This window comes from Grammomys surdaster, unplaced genomic scaffold (genome assembly GCF_004785775.1).
Source record: "Grammomys surdaster isolate TR1022 unplaced genomic scaffold, NIH_TR_1.0 166, whole genome shotgun sequence".
Lineage (NCBI taxonomy): Eukaryota > Metazoa > Chordata > Mammalia > Rodentia > Muridae > Grammomys > Grammomys surdaster.
The window spans coordinates 688,853-713,181 of NW_021604614.1; the positions used below are offsets into that span (position 1 = coordinate 688,853).

Consider the following 24,329-nt stretch of genomic DNA (forward strand, 5'->3'; position numbering starts at 1 on the left):
GTTCCTGAAGCAACCCTGGTTGGTTTTTGTTGTTTTTGTTGTTCTGTTTTTTAAGGCACTTTTAGAGGCTGTCCCTTGCGTAGCATATGGGTCAACTTTGCTAGCCAGTTTGGGAAGAGCATCTTTGCTCATTCACCCAGCATATTCCTTGCACTAAATCAGCAAAGAGCCCCAAAGTCTGCCAGACACCGTAACCTTCATTCTTACTAAGATTCAAGGTGCTTGAGGAGAAGGGACCAGGACTGTCAGTGCTCATGGTGAACACTCAGATGGTCTCTGAAGGAAATATATGGAACAGATGGGTCCTGTCTTTGGTAAACTCACAGCAGTGTTTCCATAATTCTGGGATACAAGTAGAAGTGGAGATATGACCAGCTATTTGGAAAGTGGCCCAGAAGAAGTCCGGAGAAGTAGTTGTATGGTGAAGTGCTTCCTGTGCGAGCACAAGGCCAATAAGAGACTCTGTCCCAACAAACAAGGTAAGTAGCACCTAAATAATGACAGCTGGCTTCGCACACATCCACTGTGTACCTATGCATACAAACAAGCAGTACATGCTAAACAAAGGAAAGAAGGAGAAAGCTGCAGAATATTACAGTTAGATAGAGATGTGAATGAGATGCACTTGGAGAATTGGTCACAAGAATCTGAGGTTGCTTTCTCTTCTTTCCCACCTTTAGTTCTCAGGAGAAATAGCCATTTCTCAGCATTTTGTTTTCTTTAGATTGAAAAAAAAAATAAGGGACAGGATGCGGCTCAGTTAGAGTGCTTGCCTAGCATGCATAATGCAGCAAGTTCCATAATCATGCATGGCGGTGCACACCTGTAATCACAACAATCGGGACGGGAGACAACAGGATCAGGAGTTCCAAGTAATCTTCAGTTAAATAAGTAGTGTGCTTGAGTCTTGCATGAGCCTTATCAAGATACTGTCTTTAAAAAGACTGGAGGGAGGGATGGAAAGTTCTATAAGTGTGACCATGCTAGAGATGAATATAAAAGTTTGTAACAGCACTGGAATAAGGATATTAGAGCGTCTAGGAAACTGCTTTGGAGAAAATGTGTAGAAATGGCAAAATAGCAAGTAGTTTCAATCTAATGGTCTTGAGGAAGCCAGGATTCTCCAGACACTACCTAAGCCAACGGTTCGCAACCTTCCTAATGCTGTGACCCTTTAATACAGTTCCTTATGGTGTGGTGACCCCCAACCATAACATTATTTTTGTTGCTACTCATAACTGTAATTTTGCTACTGTTATGAATTGTATATACATATTTCTGGAGCTACAGTTTTGTCCAAATCGTCACAACCTACAAAGTTGAGAACCGCTGACCTAAGCAAACCTTTGCCTCCCAATGCTTGGACTCTGCCATCAGCCAAGCCACTGCCCTGTACCCACCCATGCCCACCTGGAGCCATCCCCTTCTCCTTGACCTGTTTCCCTTCAGATTTGGCCTTATGAATTGGACACAAACAACTCTGAAACTTCAGGCAGGGAGTATGGCAGAGCTGCTGTTCCTCGGGAACTCAGTGTCACTGTCCTTTTTGTCCCTTGCTGATTTTCACCACTTAGCCCCTGGAGCCCATACCTTCTCCAGTCACTGTCTGGCTCTAGAAGGCTGGCCCTGCCATCACCCAGTGTTGTTGGAGCAATGCTGCAGACACCTCAATCACAACTGAGACATTCTACTAGGACACACGATGCTTTAAATGGAGCAGAGAAATTTAAATGGAAAGAAATTATAGCATGAGTGAGTTTCTCCTTTTCAAGATAATCTTATTTAATAACCAAAACCTCACAAAGATGTACATTTTATCCCCAGACAAAGGCAATGTGGCAGGGTCTGCATTGTGGTAATTACATGTTTGGGTTTTCATTCTTTCTTTAAAGTAGGTTTCTATTATTTCAGTTTAGGAAAAAGACTATTCATCTATTCCATTGCTGGGTGGCCCATCCACTGTGAAAATAGGTCAAGAACCGTAATCTAACTCGACTGCTGATAAATAATTAAAGCTAATGGAATTTTTGCAAATCTGTGAACTAAATTCTCTGAGATGCTGCTAGGCCATACTGGATGCTGTTGTATAGAGAGATTTTTTTATTTAACACCCCAGTTTAAATGCATTTAAAACCACTCCTCCATCTCACAGAGACTGAAAAGGGTATGTGTTCATCTATAAAAACAGCCAAAAGCTTGAAACCCCATCAATAGCCATGCCATTCACCTTCAGATGATGAGATGAGAGCTGAAGGGTCCTGCATCCTGGGACAAAGGGAAACTTCCCTTTCCACCAACTTCTCTTTAACTTGAACTCTGCAATCAAAGTATCAGGAACCTCACACCTGGAGGCTGAGGAGATGGTTCAGTTGGTAAAATACTTGCCATGCAAGCATGAGAATCTGAATTGTATCTCTGGAACTCGTGGTAAAAAGTTGGCTGTGGCAGTTCATGCCTTCAGTCCCTGAACTCAGTGGGCATAGATGGAAGGATTCCTGGAGTTTACTGGCTGTCAATCTAGCTAAGTCAGCAAACTCCAGGTTCAGCAGGAGGCCCTGCCTCAAGGATAAGGTGGAGAGTGACTGAGGAAGATACAGGCTTCACACCTGGTCTGGGTCCTTTGCTCTATTCATAAAGGGGAATTGCAGGTGCTATAAATGACACCAGGAATAATTGCTCAGAGCTAATTTCTCTTTGAGGCAAACTGTGATGCATTGGACAAATATTCATGAAGGCTGTTGTGAGGACTGGTGACTTACTTCTTAAGAAAGCAGCTTATTTATTATTGTTGTTTAGCAGTCTAGACCTGTAACCTCAGCACTCAGATGGAAGCAGGAGGATCATAAGGTGGAAGCCAGTATCAGCTATATTAGCCCCACCACATACACTCACACAGAGGAGCGGGGGGAGACCTAGGAAGGAAAACATAGGAGGTGGGCAATTTTGTTATTACTTTTTAGGGAGAATGATTTGCTGTTACTTTTCCAAGAAGCTGTACTTTTGTTAGAGAGCTATATTAACTTTGTATGTACTCAGCTTTCTTGAGTTTATAAATGCTGAATTCAGATTTCTGAAACAAAACTGTACAATGAAATGTCTAGATTTAAAAAAAAAATTCCATTTTAGTTGCCCCTACCTAGCATCAGAATGTTCTGGAATCTGAGTTTTTTGGGGGGGCTTCTCCTTCTCTTTCTCCTTCTTCTTCCTCTTCCTCCTTCTCCTCTTCCTCCTCCTCTTCTTCTTCCTCCTCCCGGCCCTTCCCCCCCTCCGCCCCGCCCGTCCACCCTCCCCACCTCCCTCCCTCCCTCCCTTCCTCCCTTCCTTCTTGTAACAACAGAGTTTTGTGTATTCCATGCTGGTTTGGAGCTCAATACAAACTCTTGTTCTTCCTGCCTCCACCAAGGTTCACCCCATGGAAGTAACCTCCAAGTGCTAGGTTTAGTTTTACAGGCATGCACTATCACACTTGGCTTCTGTGGTGCTGGGGATGGCATGTGCGCTAGACAAGCACTCTCACCTGAGCGCCATCCCTAGTTGTGCTTTCTGTATTTTTAAAGAGCTGTAGGATTTGATAGATCTGCTGTCCACTGGGGCAGGTACTAGAACCCTACGCCTTCCTTCTTTTCTAGAAAGTTGCTCTACTAGTTCTTCTAGGCAATCCCTATGCTGTTTGACTCACAAGTTGGATGGCACTGGAGACAGCAACAGGGACTTAGAGCAGCTGCCAGGCATGTGTTGCTCAGAACAGAGGAACAGAGCCTGGAGACCATGTGTCAGGCACTAGAAGGAGGCTTTATTTGGAAGAGTCCAGGATAGCCCAGCCCTACACCCTCGACCACTTTTCAGAGGACAGGAGAACTCAGTGGTAGAAGACACTTGAGCCGTTTCCGTCTCTTCTTCTCAGCTTCTCGTTGTTCTAACAAAGCTGGGAATCTGGGGAGCAAAGACTACTAGTAAACTGAGTGACTGCAAGTTCCCTTCCCCTCTCCTTTTCCCATCCCTTTCCTCTCCCTCCCTCCCTTCCCTCCCTCTTTTTCCCCCCTTCTTGTTTTTAAAGACAGGGTTTTCTGTAGTTCAGGCTGGGCTTAAATATTTAGGTATTTAGGATAGCCTTAAACTGGTCCTCCTGACTCCACTTTCTGAGTGCTGGGATTGTGTATCTACACCACACCTGAGCTATGGTGCTGGAAAGCAGACCTGGAGCTTTGTACTTGTTAGGCAAGCATTGTATCAAAGGAGCTGTATCCTCAGGCAGTTAAACTAACTTACTTAACTTCTTTCCTTCCTTCCTTCTTTTTTCTTATCTTCTTTTCTTTTTTCTTTTCTTTTCTCTCGTCTCTTCTTTTCTAGATATGGTTCCACCATCAACCCTAGGCTGACCTCAAACTCTGGACTGTCAACCCTCCTACCTCAGCTTCCCTAGTCCTAGGATTACAGGCATGCAATGTAATATAATCCATTGTAGTGTAAACCCCCGTGCCTGGTTTAAGTGAATTGGTCACCAAGTATTGGTAAGCAACTCTTCAATTGCCACTCTTTACCAGAGAGCTTCCCACAAAATCTCAGCACTTTCCCAGCTCAGTGGAATTCCTGACCCCATTGTGAGTCCCCATATGATAGACAGGACAGCCAGGACAGGTGATCTGAGTGTTGAACGGTATAACCCTAACATTCCTAAGTGAACTTGACAATTTGCAGTTTCCACTGACGAGTTCAAAGGGCATCCCTAACCACCCTCCTCACTCTCTCTGCCAGTTCAATGATTGTTCAGGAGAAGGCTTAGTGTGTCTTAGAGAGACATATAGTGACTTATTTCAAATATTTACAAGACTCAGTGAGTGGCATTGCCCCTTGAGACTCATAACACCTGCTATGACTTTCACCACTTCTCTTCTCCTGTCCTCATCCCTCATAGCTCCCCATAAATCAGGCTGAAGAAAAGTCATGTATTTCACCCACAAATACTTCAGCACTTCTGTATGTATCTTGAAAGACCAGGGCCCCGTTTTACAAAATATCACATAGTTCCTAAAAAGGAGCTCTTGTTTAGTGTTTTTTTTTTGGTTTTTGTTTGTTTGTTTGTTTGTTTTTGTTTTTTGTTTTTTTGTTTGGTTTTTCGAGACAGGGTTTCTCTGTGTAGCCCCAGCTGTCCTGGAACTCACTCTGTAGACCAGGCTGGCCTCGAACTCAGAAATCTGCCTGCCTCTGCCTCCCAAGTGCTGGGATTAAAGGTGTGCGCCACCACTGCCCGGCTTTGTTTGTTTTTAAAGCAACAACTTAGGGGCCTATAGTTCTTATTTTATTTCATTTTCAAGCGAATAGTGTTTTGTTAACTATAATACTTAGAATTTTTTATGTGTTTTGTCCATTTCAGATTCAGGGTGACTATGATAATGAACAATCTGATATAAAAGTACTTGTTTCTCTTCCTGCAGTTTAGAATAACAGTGTGTTTTGCATTTGATAGTATCAGTTTTAACACATATTTGATATAAAAATGTGCTTTGGGGCTGAAGAGTTAGTTGGCTTAGTGTTTAAAAGGAGTGGCTGCTCTTCCACAGGACCTGGGTTCAAGCCCTAGCACCCACATGGCAGCCAACAACTGTCCGTAACTTCAGTTTTAGGGGATTTGATGCCTTCTGTTGGCCTCCTCAGATACCAAGGACACATGGTGCACAGACAACATGCAGTCAAAGCACCTACACCCCAGCTTTTGGGAACTCGACCTGTAGCCCAGGCTGACCTGGACCTCACTCATAGACATCCGCCTGCCTCTGCCTCCCAAGTGTTGGGATTAAAGGCGTGCGCCACCACTGCTCAGCTTATAAAAATGAGTTTTATAAAATGTGCTTTAGACACATAATCAAGACATTTTCATTTTAAAAAAAACTTACACATGGGGGGATTCATGTGTCTATGTCTGTGTGTTTCTGTGTGTGTGTCAAGGTCAGAGAACTTGCAGGGGTTAGTTTTTTCTTCCATACTATTGGCTCTATAGTTGAACTCAGGACCTCAGGTTTGGCAGCAGGCTTCTTTACCTGCCATGTCCTTGCTCTCACACTTTCCAGTTAGAGTTTCCTTTGTAGGATGTGTGTGTATGTATGTGTATGTTTAGGGTTACCCATTCATGCTCATATGAAGGTCAGTGGGCACACTCAAGAGCTATCCACCTTGTTTTTTGATATAAGGTGTTATACTGGGCCAGAGATCTCCAAGTAGGGCTTGCTTACTAGCCTCAGAAATCTGCCCATTTGTGCCTCCCCAGTGTGGGGCTTACAAGTCCACTCCACCATGCCTGACTAAGAACTTTCTTGCTTTGAGGTTTAGATAGTGAACACTTCATATAGTCATAAGGAAATATGTCACTATGTGACATGTCACTTTCCCAATCTGAACATTTCTGAGGGTTCTTTGTGCAAATAAATCAGTCCACCATTTTCACCTGAGTTAAGCCCCACCCCAGCTTTTCACAACCAAGACACTGGAAGCAAAGATGAACTGAAATTAAGGAAAAAGAGAAGCAAGCCCCATCCTGTGCAGGGTAAATCTGGATCTGGAGATGACACCTAAGTATGAGCCATGATGGGTGGGAATAGAGAGATGTCCACAGACTCTCTTTCCTTTTTAAGCCCATGTGACTGACTCTAACAACTATGGTTTTTGTTTTTTTTTTAAATTTATTTATTTTATTATTTAATGTGTTTCATGTGCATGTGTGTATGTGTACTATGTGCATGCCTGGTGCCCACAGAAACCAGAAGAGGGCTTCAGATTCCCTGGGACTAGAGTTACAAATGGTTGTAAGCCATTGTGTGGCTGCTGGGAATTGAACCTAGATCATTTTTAAGAGCAACATGTTCTTAACTGATGAACCAACTCTCCAGCCCAGAATAATGAAAATCATCCCTACGTAGAAATGGCTCTGGTAATATCATCTTTTTGCTGTATACTCAAAAGAGAGGGACAAACAAAATATTTTGGCCTTTTCCAAAAGCCATCACTTTCCCTAATTCAAAAAATGTATTTATGTGTCTATGTAATTTGTTTGGTTATAGGAGAGTATTTGTGTAGAGGTCAGAGGTCACTGTCATGTCATTTCTTGGGAACTTTCCATCTTGCCTTTTCAGACAAAGTCTCTGACTAGCATGTAGGGCTCAATGATTCAGCTTGGCTGGCTAGCCCCGATACCCGACCCACCCAGGAATCTTCCATGCTCAACTTTATACCAGGGTCCTAGGGATCAAATTCAGGTCCTCATGGTTGCACAGCAAGCAACAAACTGGCTGAACCATCCCCCTACCCACAAGGGCTTCACTTTCTATGATTAAGATATGTTTTGTTTTTTTGTTCAGTGATTGGTACAAAATGAACAAAATTGATAGCAGTGGGGAACCCATAACTCAATTAAGTACTCAGCTCTATTGTTAGGACTTTTAAACATGTGCCAGTTACCAAGTTGTAAGTCTTTATAGTGTGGTTTCAGTCAACTCAAACCCCACCTTTCTTCAGTTGGCAGTTGTCACGAAGGGTGTGCATTGATGGTGACCCAGGACCAGAAGCGCCAGAGACTGTGGTTTCAGTGGCTGTCTAGAATTCAATGGGCAACTTGCTCTAAAAAGAGGATAAATCATTTCCTGTCCATGCTAACCGATGGCGACAGAGTCCCGTGGCCAGAACTGAGCAGCTTTGAATTTCTCTCCTCAGTTTAGTAACAAACCAGATAATATTTGCAGGCGGCAGATTGAGATAAGGCATTTCTCAAACTGCCAAAAAGTAAAATTAGAATGAGTCTTTTAGCTGGTGGCTTGAAGTGCATCTGTGTCGGTATGTGTGTGCTATGTGAATATATAGTCAGTTCTTTTTCCCGTCAGCCATGGGGAGAAAGGGGTTCATGTGCACCTGTGTGCAGACAGATGCACATCTGGCTTTAATATCAAAAAGGTTGCTTCAGGGGCTGGGTTTGTGGCCCAATTGGCAAAGGCCTGTATTCCATCCCCAGATCACATCAGCTAGGCATGGTTTGTAATCTCAGTGTTCTGGAGGCAGAGGGAGGGAGTTCAAGGTCATCTTCAGCTACATTAGGTTCAAGACCAATGAGATCCTGTCTCAAACAAACAAACAAACAAAAAGAAAATAATTAATAGGGGGTTCTGACAAGCCTGTCATGAGAGGCAGCTCTTGGGCCTTCCTGGAATCCTGTTATAAGCTGCAGAGATAATTCTTGTCTCCTCTTTGCTTTGGACAGTTGGTTTTCTCATGAAGCTAACCTCGTACCAAGAGAGAAAGTTAGGGAGCCCAGGGGTTATGTGGGCTTGGGCCCACACTGACCCATGAAACTCTTCCCTCTTCCTTTTCTCTGTTGAGGTCCCCAATTCTGGGCTCTTCTCTTCTGTCATTCTGTAACCACAGCCGTCTTCTCTCTTAGCCCTCAGAATGGGGCTTTATACGAGAGGACTTGACTGCTATAGCGTAGGTTAGTCCTGAGCTTGTGATACTCAACCAGCCTCCCTTGTACTGGGGTTTATAAGCACGAGTCACCACACATAGCTCTTGTAAGCCACCTGGGTGACACACACACACACACACGCACACACACGTGTCCACGGTACATGCTGCTCTTTATATTTGTGTGCATATGTTTGCACCTGCATGTGGTTATGTGCATCACGTGCATGCAGGTGCCCACGAGGCCGGAAGAGGGCAGCGTGGTATGTGAGTGTGTGTGTGTGTGCGTGTCTGTCTGTCTGTCTGTCTGTCTGTCTGTCTGTCTGTGTATATGTGTGTATGAGAAAGAAGGAGAGACAGAGAGAGAAGAAGGGAGAAACAGACAGAGAACTGAGTTCAGATCCTAACTTGTCAAGCTCCATGACCTTAGAGAATGTTCCTTCTCATGTTAAGCTGTGGAGATCCTTCTGTTCTTTACTCTAGTCCGTAGTGTTGATGCAGTCAGTGGACAAAGGTTAAGGACTGCTGGTGTCCAGCACAGATTGGACATTCAGCTGGAACTTGCAGGCCTGGCCCTGGTCCTCCTGGTCCTTCCACTGGTGCTTTAACTAAACATTCTGCACATTTGCTGTGGCAGCTTCCAAACCTACTGCATGTGCTCTCTGTTCTCCGGAGCGTCCCTGCTGCTAAGGCAGGCTTTCCTTGGTGTTAGGTTTGCAGCTTTCTGTAGAAGCAGCCCTTCTCTTGGAAACTCCCTTTGTTTAGCTCAGTATCCTCCTGGCTCCCTTTGTATTCTTCAGAGCCTCTTTCACCTTGCCCACTGACTCTCAGGACAGGGACTTGCCGTCACTGACCCTCCCTTACGAGACAGTACTAATTTTAAATGTAACTCTTGACCTGAGCTGCCCATGATGGAAGCAGTCAACCACATGTGGCAAAAGGCATGCCTCCAGGCCCCGTATCTCCTCCCAACTGAGCCATGTAGCAAATACCCAGTATACTAAGACTTAATACTAATGTGTTTATAAAATGTAATGCGCACACACAGAATTTTTATTCATACATGCTCCTTTTATTCCTTGAACTTCCCATCTTTATTTCCCAGGTGCTGGAATTACAAGTGTGTTCCACTGCACCCAATTCTCATTAATAATTTTTTGGTAAAAGTAGAGCTTGAGGCTAGAGAGATGACTCAGCGGTTAAAAGCACTTGCTGTTCTTGCAGAGGATCAAAGTTCTGTTCACAGGTGGCTTACAGCCCCCTGTAACCTTAGTCCCAAGAGATCCAGTGCCCTCTTCCAGCCTCGTGGGTACCTGCATGCACGTGATGCGCATAAACACATGCAGGTGCAAACATATCCACAGAGATGATAAATTAATAAATCGACATGTATACACACACACACACACACACCTACAGACACATATGTACATATACACATATAGGACTTTATAATTCCAGCACTTGGGAAATGGAGGATTAAGGTTATCCTGAGCTACATAGTGAGATCTTGGCTAACCTGAGTTACATGAGACCTTGTCTCAAAAACCAGACAAAACACAAGAAATACAAATCTTTCTCCTTTTGTCCTTTGTTTTTATCTTCTTTGCCCTTCACTGTTAGATTTTTATCCTGTCTTTCTGAAATGGCTGGTGGTGGGCTGAACAGAATAGTATTTTATTCCCTGTTGCTTCTATCTGCTTAAAACAACAGAAATACATCATCTGACACTGCTGGAGGGTGGGAATCCAGAACAGGATTTACGAGGTGGATATGCAGTTGCCAGCAAAAGCTGCATTCCTTCCAAAAGCTTTAGGAAGGTCTGGTTCCAGCCTGCGCCAGCTCTGCCAGGCTCTGCTTGTCCTCTGGCCAGGACCCTACATCTTATTATCTTCCCAATCTCTGCTTCTATGTTTGAGTCCCCTCTGACTCCCTCTTGTATGGACTCCTGTGTTTCTACTTGGGCACTCTGATGACATTAGCCCCACCTACATGGTCCAGGATCCTCTCCCTGACCCAGGATTGTTAATGTAATCAGCTGCAATGCCCCTTTATTTTGTCAACTCATGTATTCACAGATCTCAGGATATGTTGGGGGCTATTAGTCTTCTACAGGTAGCAATGTCTGTTGGGGGCAGGGGAGAGGAAACTTGTGGATGCATCTCATTGCTTTTTGTCCTTGAACTTAGTGTAGAGATCATCCAGTGGAGGAGCTTCTCAAAAGGAGGTGACACCTATGGATGACAGCCCTTAGGAAACTGTGGGTAAGGGCTCAGTGATAAAGTGTCTTGACATGCAAAAAATGAGGACTTGAGTTCCATCCCCAGCACCCACATAAAGCCTATGTGCTTGTAATCCCAATGTTAGAAGGTAGAGATAGTCAGACCCCTGTGGCTTCTGTTGCCAGACATCCTCCCTGAATCCGTAAGCTCCAGGCCAGTGAGAGACACTGCCTCAAAAAATAAGCAGAGAAGATTGAGAAAGACACTCAACTCCTGGCCTCCATGAGGACACATGCACACATCCACATGAATAAGTAGAAGTTCACTGTTTGTCTTAAGACAGTGTCTTGCTTTGTGGCTTTTTGTGCAATGATCTGCACAGAGCCTTTGTAGAAAGTCTAACCAATGTTCTTCTCTTTCCTCCAATGGCTGTTTCCTGACCTCTGCTCCACCCAGGATTTACGCAAGCAGGTAGCACCACTGCTCAAGAGCTTCCAAGGGGAGGTGAGTACACTTGCATGTTCTTTATCCTCACAGCACCATTGATTGCTGTGTTAGCTACTTTTCTTACTACTGTGACAAAATCTTTCACAAAAGCAAGGGAGGGAAGGAAGGAAGGAAGGGAGGGAGGGAGGGAGGGAGGGAGGGAGGGGTACAGTGGCTCACAGTCTGAAGGCAGACAGTCCATCATGGTGGGAGAGCATGGAGGCAGGAGCGCAAGGCTCACATCCTCAGCCAGGAAGCAGATGTGCTGAGGCCGGGTGGGAAGCTATGGAGGTGAGACTGAGTGTCACTGATGGCTTGAAACCCCAGAGCATAGTCTCCTACTTCCTGAAATGTCTTTCCATCCCCCACTTCCCCTGATACCTCACAGGATGCCCCCACCCACCCACAGACAGGCAGATAAGATGAAAGTAGATCAGCAATGCCTTGAGAAGAAGCCAATAATAACTGTTGTCTTTGATTGAAAAGTTTGAAATTTTATAATCATAACGATTACATGTAATTATTATGGCAAAGTTATCAAATTTAACTCACGTTGAAATTGGATTGATTGATTGCTGTACTTAATTTTCTGTTTCACAAGCCCAGACAATTAATTAGGAGCGGGAGTTAACCTCAGTGTTCAATCCAACTTGAAGCATGTTCTCCCCCAACAGTAAATTCAGCAATCCCTCACAGCCAGGCTGGCAACATGCTCTGGAAATCCACCCAGCACACGGACACCGAGACAGGAGCATTTTGTCTCTGTTACCTAGTGAGTCCCAATTCAGCATAAGCTATATGGCAAGCCCTTATTTAAAGCATCTCAAACCTACAGGGATCAAATCCCTGGAAATGGAGTTAGGCCTGGTTGTGAGCCATTATGCGGGTGCTGGGGATGGAACTCTGCTCCTCTGCAGGAACAAGATGTCCCCTAACTAACCCACACTGTCTCTCCAGACCTGTAATCTTTTTAATTTTCTGAAGCTATTTCTCCACTTTCATTCTTAACATTGTCTTAATCTTTTTTTTTTTAAATTACTGAAATGATTTATCAGCTGTGTGAGTTGTTTTTTTAAAGAGCCAGCCTTTAGTATGTTTCTTTGGGGTGCTTTTTTGCTCATGACTGTTTTGTTCTTTTTGAGTTATAATTAAATATGTTTATTATTCCTTTGTGAACTCATACTGTTGTACTTTTTGAAGGCTGCTGCTTACCTTAGGATTCCTGCCTTGAATTTTTACCTAAGAAGATTTTTTCCCCCAAGTTCCATACTAGTACTTCCTAAGACTGTAATTCCCTGGCCTTTCTCCTTCCAGGACACACCTTTCTCAGGACAGGAAGATAAGAGCAAAATTTTAGAGATGGCCTTTTCTCTAGCTGGGTGTAATTGCTTCAGCCAGCGGATCACAGTCTTTATAGATCACCAAAGATAATGCTACCAGAGTCTAACATGGGGAGCCAGTGAGGTTATTGGGCTTCCATATAGAGTACAGAAGCCTGGGCAACCCCAGAGCAGCCACCATACCCAAAAGTCTCACCCCAAATGAACAGTGTCCTTGTAGTGACACAGATAGAGTCCCAGCTTCCACAGTGTATGCACTCTGGAATGTTCTGCAACTACAGGGCACATGCCATTAGAGTAGAATCGTATGCAAACATCTGGGAAATGCAAAAGACTGAGAGAATGGTGACTCCCACACTCCTTTTGTGGGGGAATATCTGTTTTTAGGCTCGATCTTAAGGGTCCCTTGCAATGGCCCTGATGATAGAAGCATCATCGTACTATACAATATACAGTATACACAGTTCTCTCAGGAAGAGTTGTCAGTTGTTCATGGGATAGACTAAACCTCCATTAGAAAATAGAAAACAAACAATCCCTAACTTGTTTTCTAAGACTACAATAACCTTGATGTCAAAATCAGATAAGAACAGAACATGAAAGAAAATCAGTCATTCTTACTGTTATAAATAGATAATTCAAGAGCCCTAAGAAAAGTCACTGGAAGCCACTAGGCTTGGCTGTTTCATTTAACAGGCTGAAATGCTGTTTCATTTAATAGCAGTAAATTGCATTAATATTCTTTATAACATGACCAGATGAATGGAAAATTGCCATTTCACTAACTATAAGGAAAAAAATTGAAAAAAAAATGCGTTTGTGAGGGCTGGAGAGATGGTAACAAGCATCCCTGCTTTTACAAAGGGCCTTGGCTTGGTACCCAGTACCCACATGGCCAGAGTTCTCTGCTCCCTTCCTCAGGCACCAGGCCCACACGTGATGTACAAACATTCTCAGGCACACATAAGCATGAATAAATAACTTTAAATTAAAAAATGATTAAACAAAAACTATCATCGGAAAAAGAACCTTTTTAATCTTGCAAAAAATTACCTATGTAATTCCAACAACAATCATCAAACCTATGTGTTTAAAATAATTTTCTTTACAAGCAAGAGCTAGGGCCATGGCTCAGTGGTAGTACCCTTGCCTAGAATCCCCCAGTGAGGGGCTGGGGGCGTGGCTCAGTGGTAGAGCCCCTGCCTAGAATCTCCCAGTGAGGGGCTGGGGGTGTGGCTCAGTGGTAGAGCCCCTGCCTAGATCCCCCAGTAAGAGGCAGAGTGGGCAGGGTTATAGCTCAGTGGTAGGTAGAGCTCTCTCCTGGGATTCAGAGCACCCTAGATTGGTTCCACAGCACCAAGAAGTCAAATAGATGATAAGTAAATCACTGCAGGTAATTTAAAATTTTTGAAAATAATAAACCAAAAGATGGCAACCTAGGTTGTTGTATAGATGGAGTTTATGGCTAAAAGAATGTTGCAATGTGTTGTTACACCACTTACCCCATAGAACTGGCAAGAGACAGCATGTGATTTTCTTTAAAAACACTCTGGCATGACCCTGTCTGTCTTTGTATATTTGCAGTATTCTGGCTTGCATAACAAAAGCCGCATAGCTTTGTTTGCTTGTTTGTTTGTGACAGGGTCTCATGTAGCCCAGGTTTGCCTTACTCATCATGTAGCCAAGAATGACCTTGGATTCGTAGTCCTACTTTCCAAATGCTGGATGGAGCCCAGGGACCCTTGTATGCCAGGCAGGTGGTGGTCTCCTTACTGAGCTCCATCCTAGGCCCTGTGGTCAATTTTAGTCTGCCAGGGAAATTTGGGTGCTCAGGTAAAGCTATACAGTCTTAGTTAGGCATACTGACAGGGAAGGAAAGTGGTAATAATGTTCAAATCTCTACCATCAAATCTGTCTGGGGCCAAGTAGGGAAGAAGATGCAGTATCTTTTCCTGCCTATTGAAAGGTTCATGGGTGGAGCCCAGTAACAAATGACAAATGAGCAAGAGAAGGTTTACATACTTAGTGAGTGCTTCCCTCCAGAAAGAAAGACCACATCTGGTACAGGAGGGTGCAGGGTTCAAGGCCAGCCTGAATACAGGGTGAATGTAGAAGCTGTGTACATTTATTGTATGAAATGTTTTTCATATATATTTATATATTATATAATATATATGTTACATATTATTATAAATGTGTATGTGTTTTGTTGTTGTTTTATACAGGTTCCTATGTGGCCTAAGCTAATGGACTACATAGTGTGTAATCCCAGCCCTTAGGAAATAGAAACAGGAAGATCAGAATTTCAAGGCCATCCTTAAGTTCATACAAAATGTAGGCCCAGACTGTGCACATGGGACCCTGTCACAAAAACTTTTTTTTGGCAGGGTGGCTGTGGTGGTGATGGTTGTGGTGTATCAAAGACAAAGTTTCTCTGTTATCTTGACTGGCCTAGAATTCACTCTGTAGACCATGTTGGCCTGGAACTTACAGAGATAGGCCTGCCTTTGCCTCCAGAGTGCTGGAATTAAAGGCATGTACCACCACGGCCCACCATAATAATATTTTTTAAGGATCAGTGATATCAGAAGTACTTACAAGTTTAAGGCTAATGTCTTTAATAGGGGCCTATAAAGAGAGAATTCCAGACATGTTGAAGACAAATCCAGGGACTCAAAACACAGGGACTCCCCCTCTCCTCTGTGTCCCTCTACCCTGGCTCTTTACCTGGGACATTTTTCTTACCAAGCCCAACCACCCTCAACTCTGGGTCTGTCTACAGTAGCAGAAGGTACCATTGTGGTTAAGGTGGCAATGGGCATGATGCATTTTTAACGATCTTAGAACAAAACCCCAAAACCTGACCAGCACAGGATCCTCCTGGAGGTTGGCTGGCTGATGGCTCAATTAGAGGCGCTCAGGACTGTGCTGAGGCGAGTGGGCCAGCGCTGTAATTGAAAGCACATTTTCCCCTCCGAAGCTGCAGCTGGTTTAGCTCTGCTCATGCAGAAAAGGATATAACCTTGCATAACATAGGAAATGAACGGTTGAGAGAGAAGCCAAATTCAATTTTAGTCAGATATGTTGAGGCCGAGCCCATGATCTATGGGAGCCTGGGCCTGAGCAGCTCGCATGTGGAAAGGCGCGCACTCAACACTCTATTAATCACGGCCGCCCGCCTGGCGCTGCCGCCCCTGTGTACAGGGGGCCACTACACCCGAGCTCCTCCTCAGTGCTGGAGAGCAGCCAAGCACTCCAGAAGTTAACCTCTTAAAGACCCGGAGCTGCTTTCTGTTGAATAAATGTAATTTTGTGGTCAGACATAAATGCTTGTGATGTAGCAGGGAGCTTTGAAAACAACAGCGAGCCAAAGCTATTACAAATTGCTGCATGTTGGGGAAGTCAACAGCACACATCAGAATTCCGCGTGTAAGGCAAATTGATTTCGGCCCAGAGCTCTGCAGCTATTCAATGAAAGTCCTATTAAACCATTGTGTGTAATGAACAATCCAGAGCAAATCTAATATTTTCAGAGGGTAATTATTTTTAATGTCCTCTCGGTAGCCATCACTAGATTTCTTGGATGTTTATAGTGGGGACCCAAGTGGGTGTGCCCTACCCAGCTGTCATTTGGCCTCTGAGCTGGGAAACCCCTGTGCAACCGGCTCCCAGCTGCCTAACAGGCACCTGGCAGCTTCCTTGTGCCTGGAGTTAAGTGAGGGCCAGCCCTGCTCCTCCAGGAGGGTGTGCTGGGGCTCTGGTGTCTCCCAGAGCCAGGCACACATATGAGATGCCTGAGTTTTGTTGAATCAGTCCAAACTAATGGAAACAGACAAAAGGGAGCTTCAAAAGCATGAGGGAGGGTAATGAAATATTGGTGGTGTTCTCTCAGAACCTCAGGCAACAGATGCCAGTGCCCAAGGCAAGAAAATCAGGTCCTGTGTGATCTAGAGACCCATGTCAGCACCTAGAGAAACTGTGGCACACACTGGCACCTTGGGACATGTCTTTTACATCAGTTCCTTTATCATGTGGAAATCTGACTCTTTTTTACTCAGTGACTCTGACAGCTAACCAAGGCTCACCCCACCCCTACTCCTGCTCAGTTCAGAGTGAAGTTGTAAACCTGCCTCACCAGGTCACAATTCTTAATGCCAGTCTTTTGCCTAGAGTCTGAGCTTCTCAAAGATAAGGTCTGCTAATAAGTGATATCATTCAGTGATATCTATGTGCCACACCATACCCAAATTAGACCTTGATATGTAATGACAGATTAATGCAGATGCTCTTTTCACGGAGTTTAATGATTAGTGAGACCTGTGTCCCTATGGTACATGCTTGGTGCACAGTAGGCCCTCATTAAATAAAGGAAGAGGAGTGAATGGATGGATGGTTGTGGTTGGGTGAAGATAGATGAGTTGATTGGTTAGATGGATCCGTGAGTGAGATGGATGGATATTGTTCATTGGAACGAATATATGAGTTTATATGGGTGAGGATGGATGGGTGGATGAATGAGATGGGTGGATGGACATGGGTAAAGATAGATGAGGGGCATCGGTGGATTAATATGGGAGAGAATAGACAGACTGAATAAGATAGATGGATATTGGTGGGTAGAGCAGAAGGATGGATAACTGAATGACTGGCCAGGTGGGCTGGAAGAGTTAATGGAAGAAGTGGTTGGGTGCTTGGATAGATGAATGGATGAAACAGGATGAGGAGAGATGATAAAGCAGATAGAGGGTGATGGATGGGTGGGGATGAGTGAAAATGTGATAGATCAAGGGAATGGGTGGATGTATAGTTAAGTGAATGAGGAGATGGGTTGGGTGGGTTTATAGAAGACAAGAAATGAAATAAATGGATAATTGAATGGATGGGGATTGGCAAGGATGCATAGATCAAATAGAGCAATGCTGTTATAGTTTGTTTTCTATTACTGTGGTCACCACCATGACAAAAGGAACCTGGAGAGCAAAGAGTCTCATTTTACAGTTTGCAGGCCATCATAAAGGGAAGCCATGACAGGAACCCAAGGAAGGAACCTGTACGCAGAAACCGTGGACGAGTGTTGCTTACTAGGAGTGTTACTTAGTGGGAGTGTTGCTTACTGGATTGCTCTCTGTGGCTTGTTCAGCCTGTCTTATAGAACCCAGGACCAAATGTCCAGCAGTGGCAATATCCATGGTGGGCTGTGCCTGTCCACTTTCATCATCAGTCAGTAAAATGCCCCACATTCTCGCCTGCAGGCCAGTATTATAGAGGTATTTCCTCAACTGAGGTTCCTTCTTCATAAATGATCCTAGCTTATGCCAAGTTGACAAAAATTATAGAAAAACAGACAGGTAGATAGGATAGATAGATAGATAGATAGATAGGAAGGATAGAAAGGTAGACGGGTGCTTGGATGGAGATATATAAATTAAAACATTCCATCAGTAAAAAGGCTTTATCTTCTGTCAGCTTCTGTATTTAACCCACTCAGGATAAGAATAGTAGGCCTAAAGTTAAAATTTTTAAGGTCAGATGCCTTTGACTTTGACATTGGCCAAGTCAGCTGACCTCTCAGTGCCTCTGCTACCTCAGATGATGAACATGAGGGCTCAGTGGGTTAGATGTGGGTGAGAATTAGAGACAGTATTTATAAACTTGGCATGGTGGCAGCCTATGATCCCAGCTCCCATGTGGTAGAATCAAGAAGATCAGAAGTCTAAGGACATCTTCAGTTACTTAAGGAATTCCAGGTCAGACTGGGCTGTAAGAAACTGATCTGGATTGGGGCCATGGCAGGAGAGGACAGTGAGAAGATAAAGGTCAAAAAGAAAGGAAACAGTGTTTGGTATAAGAATAAACTGACACTACTTCCCCTACAAGCCTAAAACTACTTGGGCTTCATTAAAATTAAATTAGTTAATTTAATTACTTAATTAATACTAGTCACATAGATTTGCTCAAACATGGGAAAATTTCAGTGACCAGCAAGCCTGATTTTCTACAGATCTTCCTTTTGAAAAGCTATACCTGCATCTTCATTAGATTTTCCTAATGTGCCACTGACTCAAAATCCCATGTATGAGACTGACATCAAGAATCAAATGACCGCCGGGTAGCGGTGGCACACGCCTTTAATCCCAGCACTTGGGAGGCAGAGGCAGGCAGATTTCTGAGTTCAAGGCCAGCCTGGTCTACAAAGTGAGTTCCAGGACAGCCAGCCAGGGCTATACAGAGAAACCCTGTCTCGAATGCACCCCCCCAAAACAAAAGAATCAAAAAAAAACAAAAACAAAAAAAGAATCAAGTGACAAAAATATTAGGTCTCCAGAATTATCTTGTACAGGGAACACTTAGGGATATGATAAGTGGCTGGAGGCGTGGCTCAGTGGTAAGGCTCCTGCCTAGAATCCCCCAGGGAGGGGCCTAGCAAGTGTGAAGTCAAGAGTTCAGTCTCTAACACTTCCAGAATTAAAGCTGGCTTTCTGCCATTGGATAGTCTTATTGTTTTTGTCAAACATTATGATATATTTCTTGCTGGCTCTTCTTACCCCCTTCATTGTTCTATATTATTTTCCTTAAGCCAGTGCCACAGTCTTGGTAGCCATGGTTTGTGGTAATTTGTCAATTGGGAAGTAAGAGTCTTCCAACTTTTTCTAGTTTCTTTTTTAATTGTATTTAATTTATTCATTTAATTTTTTTGTCTGTTTGGACCCTTGCATTTCCACACAGATTTCAGGATCAGTTTTCATTTTCCACAATAAACCTAGCCGGGATTTTGGAATGCAGTGCATTGAATCTGTAACTCAGCTTTGTGACTGATACCATTGTTACAGTACTAAGTCTTCAATTCAGCAAAGACCTCCATTTCATTTCTTTCTACAATGTTTACGGCTTTCGGAGTAAATTTTATACTTCTTTCTTTTAGTTTTTCTATTAACAATTTATATATGTTTACAATGTTTATTATTATTATTATTCAGACATCATCTCACTATTTAGTTCTAGATGGTCTGCAACTCATTTTTCATTTGTTTGTTTTTGAAAGAAGGTCTCTCACTATGTAGCTTTGGCTTGCCTGGAATCTGATGTAGACGTCACCTCTTGGCTCCTCACCTCTGCTCACCTCTGTCTCCTGAGTGCTGGGATTCAAGGCGTGGCTTATATCACTAGGCTCACCTTTGCGATCTATTTTGGTCTGATCTCTCACAGACCCTTCAAACTTCTCTCTCCTTCTCTTATGTCCTCTTTTTTGGATGCTAATGTACACTGAATCCAGGAATTGCTATCAAGTGCACATGGGGCCGTCCTGTGGAGCATGGGCAACCGACATCAGCCCTGGCCCCAAAGAGAAATGACTCCCTTTCCCCAGATGCTATCGGTTGCCAATAGCTCATCAGCTAGAGGTGGAGCCTATGAGCCCGTCCCTCCCTTGTCCCTGCTGGAATATTGACTGGCTTGATCTTGTGCAGGTCACCATAAGTGTTCTGAGTTCATAAGCCATACCTAGAAGACAGTGTTCCACTCCACTCTTCCCCCCATGTTGCTCTCACATCATTCTGACTCCTCTTCCCAGATGTCCCTGAGCCTTGGAGGGGTGTGTACAGTAGTCTTATTTAGGGCTGAGCACTCAACAGTCGGTCTACTCAGCACTTTAACCAGTTATGAGCCTCTGCATCGATTGCTGCCTACTGCAGAAATATGCTTTTCTGACCAGTCTAGAGCTGCACTAATCTATGGGTATAAATATAAATATTTAAAAGGCAATTTGGCAACATATTTATTTGGCCAAACCACAGTAGTAGATACCCCATTAGGGTCTGCAACCTCCCAAACCATGGGCTTTTGAACAGGTTTACAAGGCAAGACATGAATTCCTTCCTGTTAAGCAAGCCTCAGATCCAACCAGAGAACCGCCGTCACACCGGGAGGCACATCTTGTGTAGCACATTAGAAGCATTGTTTGAAGGGAATTTGACTGCGTAGGTCCACTGATGACTTTTCTCCTCCAGCATCCTGCCTGCATAACACCTTTGGCACTTCCATAGCTGTCTAGCAGGGAGGGAGCTCTGTCTTGCAACTAAAACAGGCGGTGTTTTATCAATAGGGTCATAATGTCCAGGTATAGTGGACGATTAAGCAATGGAATGTAGCCTGTGTTATGTGGGGGCATGTCTTTTCCCCCCCTCCCGACCAACAATTTATAGGGAGGTCTCCCCTGCCTGCCATTAAGATTTTCTTTTAATAACTCATGTTTTCTTGGGAAAGCATTGTCTTTCCAGACCCAGAAATTGTTGGCGTTTTGTTTTGTCTTTGTTTTTCAAGACAGCCTTTCTGTGTAGCCCCGGCTATCCCGGGTATTTGTTTTGTAGACCAGAGATTTGCCTGCCTATGTGTCCCAAGTGCTGGGATTAAGGGTATAGTAAGATTACAGGCATGTACCACTATGACCAGTTTATAGGGTGCAGGGAATAGAACCTAGGGATTTATTTATGCATGCAGGACCAGCACTCCACCAACTGTTTCGCTACCTCAGGCAACCAATCCAATGGGAATACTTCCCTGCATCCCTCCCATGGTTTTCCTGAAGTAAAAGAGGTTGAGAGGGAAGAGGAGGCTCTGGGCCTGCTAGGTGGAGATTGTGAACCTCTTTGCGCTCTTTCTATGGTGGGAATGAAGGAATGAACGAGCCAGTGAGTGAGACAGACAGCTGGGCCCTCCCACCTCTGTACCTAGCCCACTGGTGTGCTATGGCCTGTCCTCTGCAGCTTACCTGCTTGAGCTTTAGGGAAATGGCAGACAGATAATCCTCCAGCCTCATAGCCCTTCAGTCTCCAGCTGAAAACGAGAGTCAGTGGTAACCTAAGGGCCCTGCAAATGTCTTGAGAGGACTTAATTATCAGTTTGACTATCTGCACTCTTTCCCTCCATCGTTTGCCCACATCTTTGCTATGACCACACTCTTACCTATTTCATTTTACGTGGCTACTCTTCTTTCAGATTTTTACTAAAGCACACTTTCCTCATCCAAGAGTGTTTGACTTGGCCTGGTGCGGTGGCTCAGATAGTAATGGCACTTGCCAGCAAGCCTAATGACCTGAATTTGATCCTTAGAACCCACATAATGGAGGGAGAAAGCTGACTCCTGTATAATACTCTCTGATCTCCACATTCAATAAACAAATATTGAAAAGAAAAGAAAAGAAAAGAAAAGAGACTTTTTCTCATGTAGCTGAGACTGACTTTCAGTTCAGCATGTTAGCAAGGATGGTCTTGAACTCCTGTCCTTCTGCCTGCCAGCCTCCAGTGCTGGGGTAGCAGGAGTGTGCCACCATGCCTAGCTTGATACTGGAACAAGCTGTTCCTGCTACTGTGATGAAGCACCATAAAGGTCTTCATAGAGACGCTAACTTGTTATCTCTATCTAAGTTTTGGAACTTGAGCTGTGCTCTCAACTTTGGAATAAAGAATCATAGCCCCTAAGGTAAGCCAGCACCATACAAGGATTACTCTGGAAACGTTACACTTGCCCTTGTACTAGCATAGCACAGTATTAAATACAGTCTTCAACACAGACTCAAATGTGAAATGTAGTAACAGACTAGGCCCATGGCTCAGTGAGGACAGCCCTTGCCTCCCATGCACAAAGCCATCACTCACAACTACTAAACTAGGTATGGAAGTGCAGACCTGTGACCTCAGTGTTCCTGCAGTGGAGGCAGGAGGCTCAAAAATCCAAGAGCATACTTACCTACATGTGAAATTCAAAGCCAGCCTGGGCTACATGAGGCTTTGACTCAAAATGAGAAGACAGAAAGAGGAAATGTATAGTGGGAGCCTGTGGTCATTTTGCTGGAGGTAGCTGGGGAGGCTCATTTGTAGAAAGGTGCCAAGATGTGTGTGGTGGGAAAGTGCAGTGGCTGTGGACAGCCCAAGGCTCTCATTACACCGTGTCCCGAAAAACAGGTGCTTATGTGCAGGCAGTCCTTTCCATATTAACCAGCTTCAGAGTAATGGAAAAACAAACTCCCGAACCATCAGCTCTTTCCTGCAGGTGAAAACCTTCTTCACTGAGTGTAGGTTTCCATTCTCAGAAAGAATATAGGAGCTGCAGCAAATATAGTCCTTTTGGAATCTTCTGAAGAAGGGGAGTCTGGTCTGTAGCCTGGTAGTGAGTCTCTGATCCCCTATGCTGGTGGGAGTGGCCTCAATTTATAGGTGGATCTGAGCCCGGCCCCAGAGATCAGTAGAACATTCCAATGAGGCGCCTTCCAGGCTGAGTGGAAATTGCTTGGTACTCTCAGGAACAGGGAGTAACCGGGTGTGGCTGGAGGAGGAGGCGTGGCAGGAGGTGAACCCCAAACAGAGGAGGAAGCTCTAGGAGCAGGACAGTTTTTACAGGTGGCCACAGCCTGTTTATGATCCAGCCTAGTCCTGCCGTCACAGTGGTACCTATGTTCTTTCCTCTTGTTCATTTTGCTATTATGGGGTGGGAACAGTAGATAGAATATCCACCTCGGGCTCATGTGAAAACCAAGGAGCCATTAGGTCTAACCTGGGAACCTGATTCCACACTCTCCCTTCATACCTCTGCCAAAGAGCTGCCATGCTCCAGTGGGCCACCGCCCAGGCACATAGTGACAGACAGATAAGGATGGGACAGGTTCCTTTCTGCCTCCCTTTCTGAATGATAAAGGGTCCAGACAAGAGGACCATTCCTTTCATAGACACCAGCAGGCTTGCTCTTACAGGGAACAAAGTCAATGTCACTTGCTCCTCCTCTATGTTGGGTACTGTATTAGGTCACTTGACTATGTTAGATCACTTGCTTGCTCAGCCCTGGCAGGTGAAGTTTGTCACCTCTAGCTGCTGGAAGTTCTGGTCAAGCAGCCAGCCCCAAAGATCTGTTACCTCCTCCCAACCCTGCTCTTCCCTGGAACTCTGCCAGCCAGAGGAAAGTCTGAACTGAAAGTGGAGGAGAGGAGAAGGCTTGGGTGAAAACCTGGAAACAGACTGGTAACTGCTCACTGGTTGTAAGCGGTGAACAAGAGCAGCTACCACAGGAAAGATGAGCTGGGGACTAGTGCATATTTCAGGACCGCAGCCATGGGAAGGAGGCAGAAGAAGGGGATCACAGAGAGGCTGTCGCACTTCTCAGAATGTACTGATCATTCCAGACAGTTTGGCAAGGCTTGCCAGGGAACTGGTGCCTCAGCTAGAAATTCAGCCTCTCTTAAACCTCATAGACTAAGGATGTGGCTCTGCTGGTAGAGCATTTACCAACGGTACATGAAATCATGGGTTTGACCCCCTGCACTGAATAAACTGGAATGGGAGCACATAGCTGTGGAGGCAAGCAGATGAGGAGTTCAAGGTCATCCCCAGCTACATAGTGAATTCAAAAGTAGCCTGTGCTACATGAGACTTTGTCCTGAAAGGAAATACAAAAGGAAAACGAGAACTTCATATATACTTCTTAGATGACTTAAACCCACCACCCACCTTTGTCTTGGGACTGGATTTGAACTTGGGTCACATTTGTGGAAGGATTGAAGGAAGGAGAGCTCAGAGCTATGGAATTCATTTCCTGGTGCTGTCAAGTGGCTTAAACACTAGAAATGAGCACCTCATAGTGTTGAGACTGAAGGACTAGATGAGTGTGTGAACAGGGCTGGCTGCTTGTGGAGAACAGGGTGGTGGTGATGACATTCCTTGTCTAGAGGCAGCACCCCAGCCCCTGGCTTCCTTTGTCAGTGACACTTCCCTGCGAGTGTCTGTTGCAGGGTAGATAGGGGTGTGTGTGTGTGTGTGTGTGTGTGTGTGTGTGTGTGTGTGTGTGTGT

At 44.5% G+C, this 24,329-nt stretch overlaps 1 protein-coding gene across 4 annotated transcripts in view; it reads left to right on the plus strand.

Annotated features, from left to right (window-relative positions):
* The window catches only part of Cux1 (cut like homeobox 1), a 289,376-nt gene that overhangs the window by 120,143 nt on the left and 144,904 nt on the right, over nucleotides 1–24,329 (plus strand). For all 4 annotated transcript variants that reach the window (XM_028766044.1, XM_028766045.1, XM_028766042.1 and 1 more), the window contains exon 3: nucleotides 11,124–11,171. In XM_028766044.1, the coding sequence (XP_028621877.1) occupies nucleotides 11,124–11,171 (48 nt within the window). The remainder of the gene's footprint in view (nucleotides 1–11,123; nucleotides 11,172–24,329) is intronic.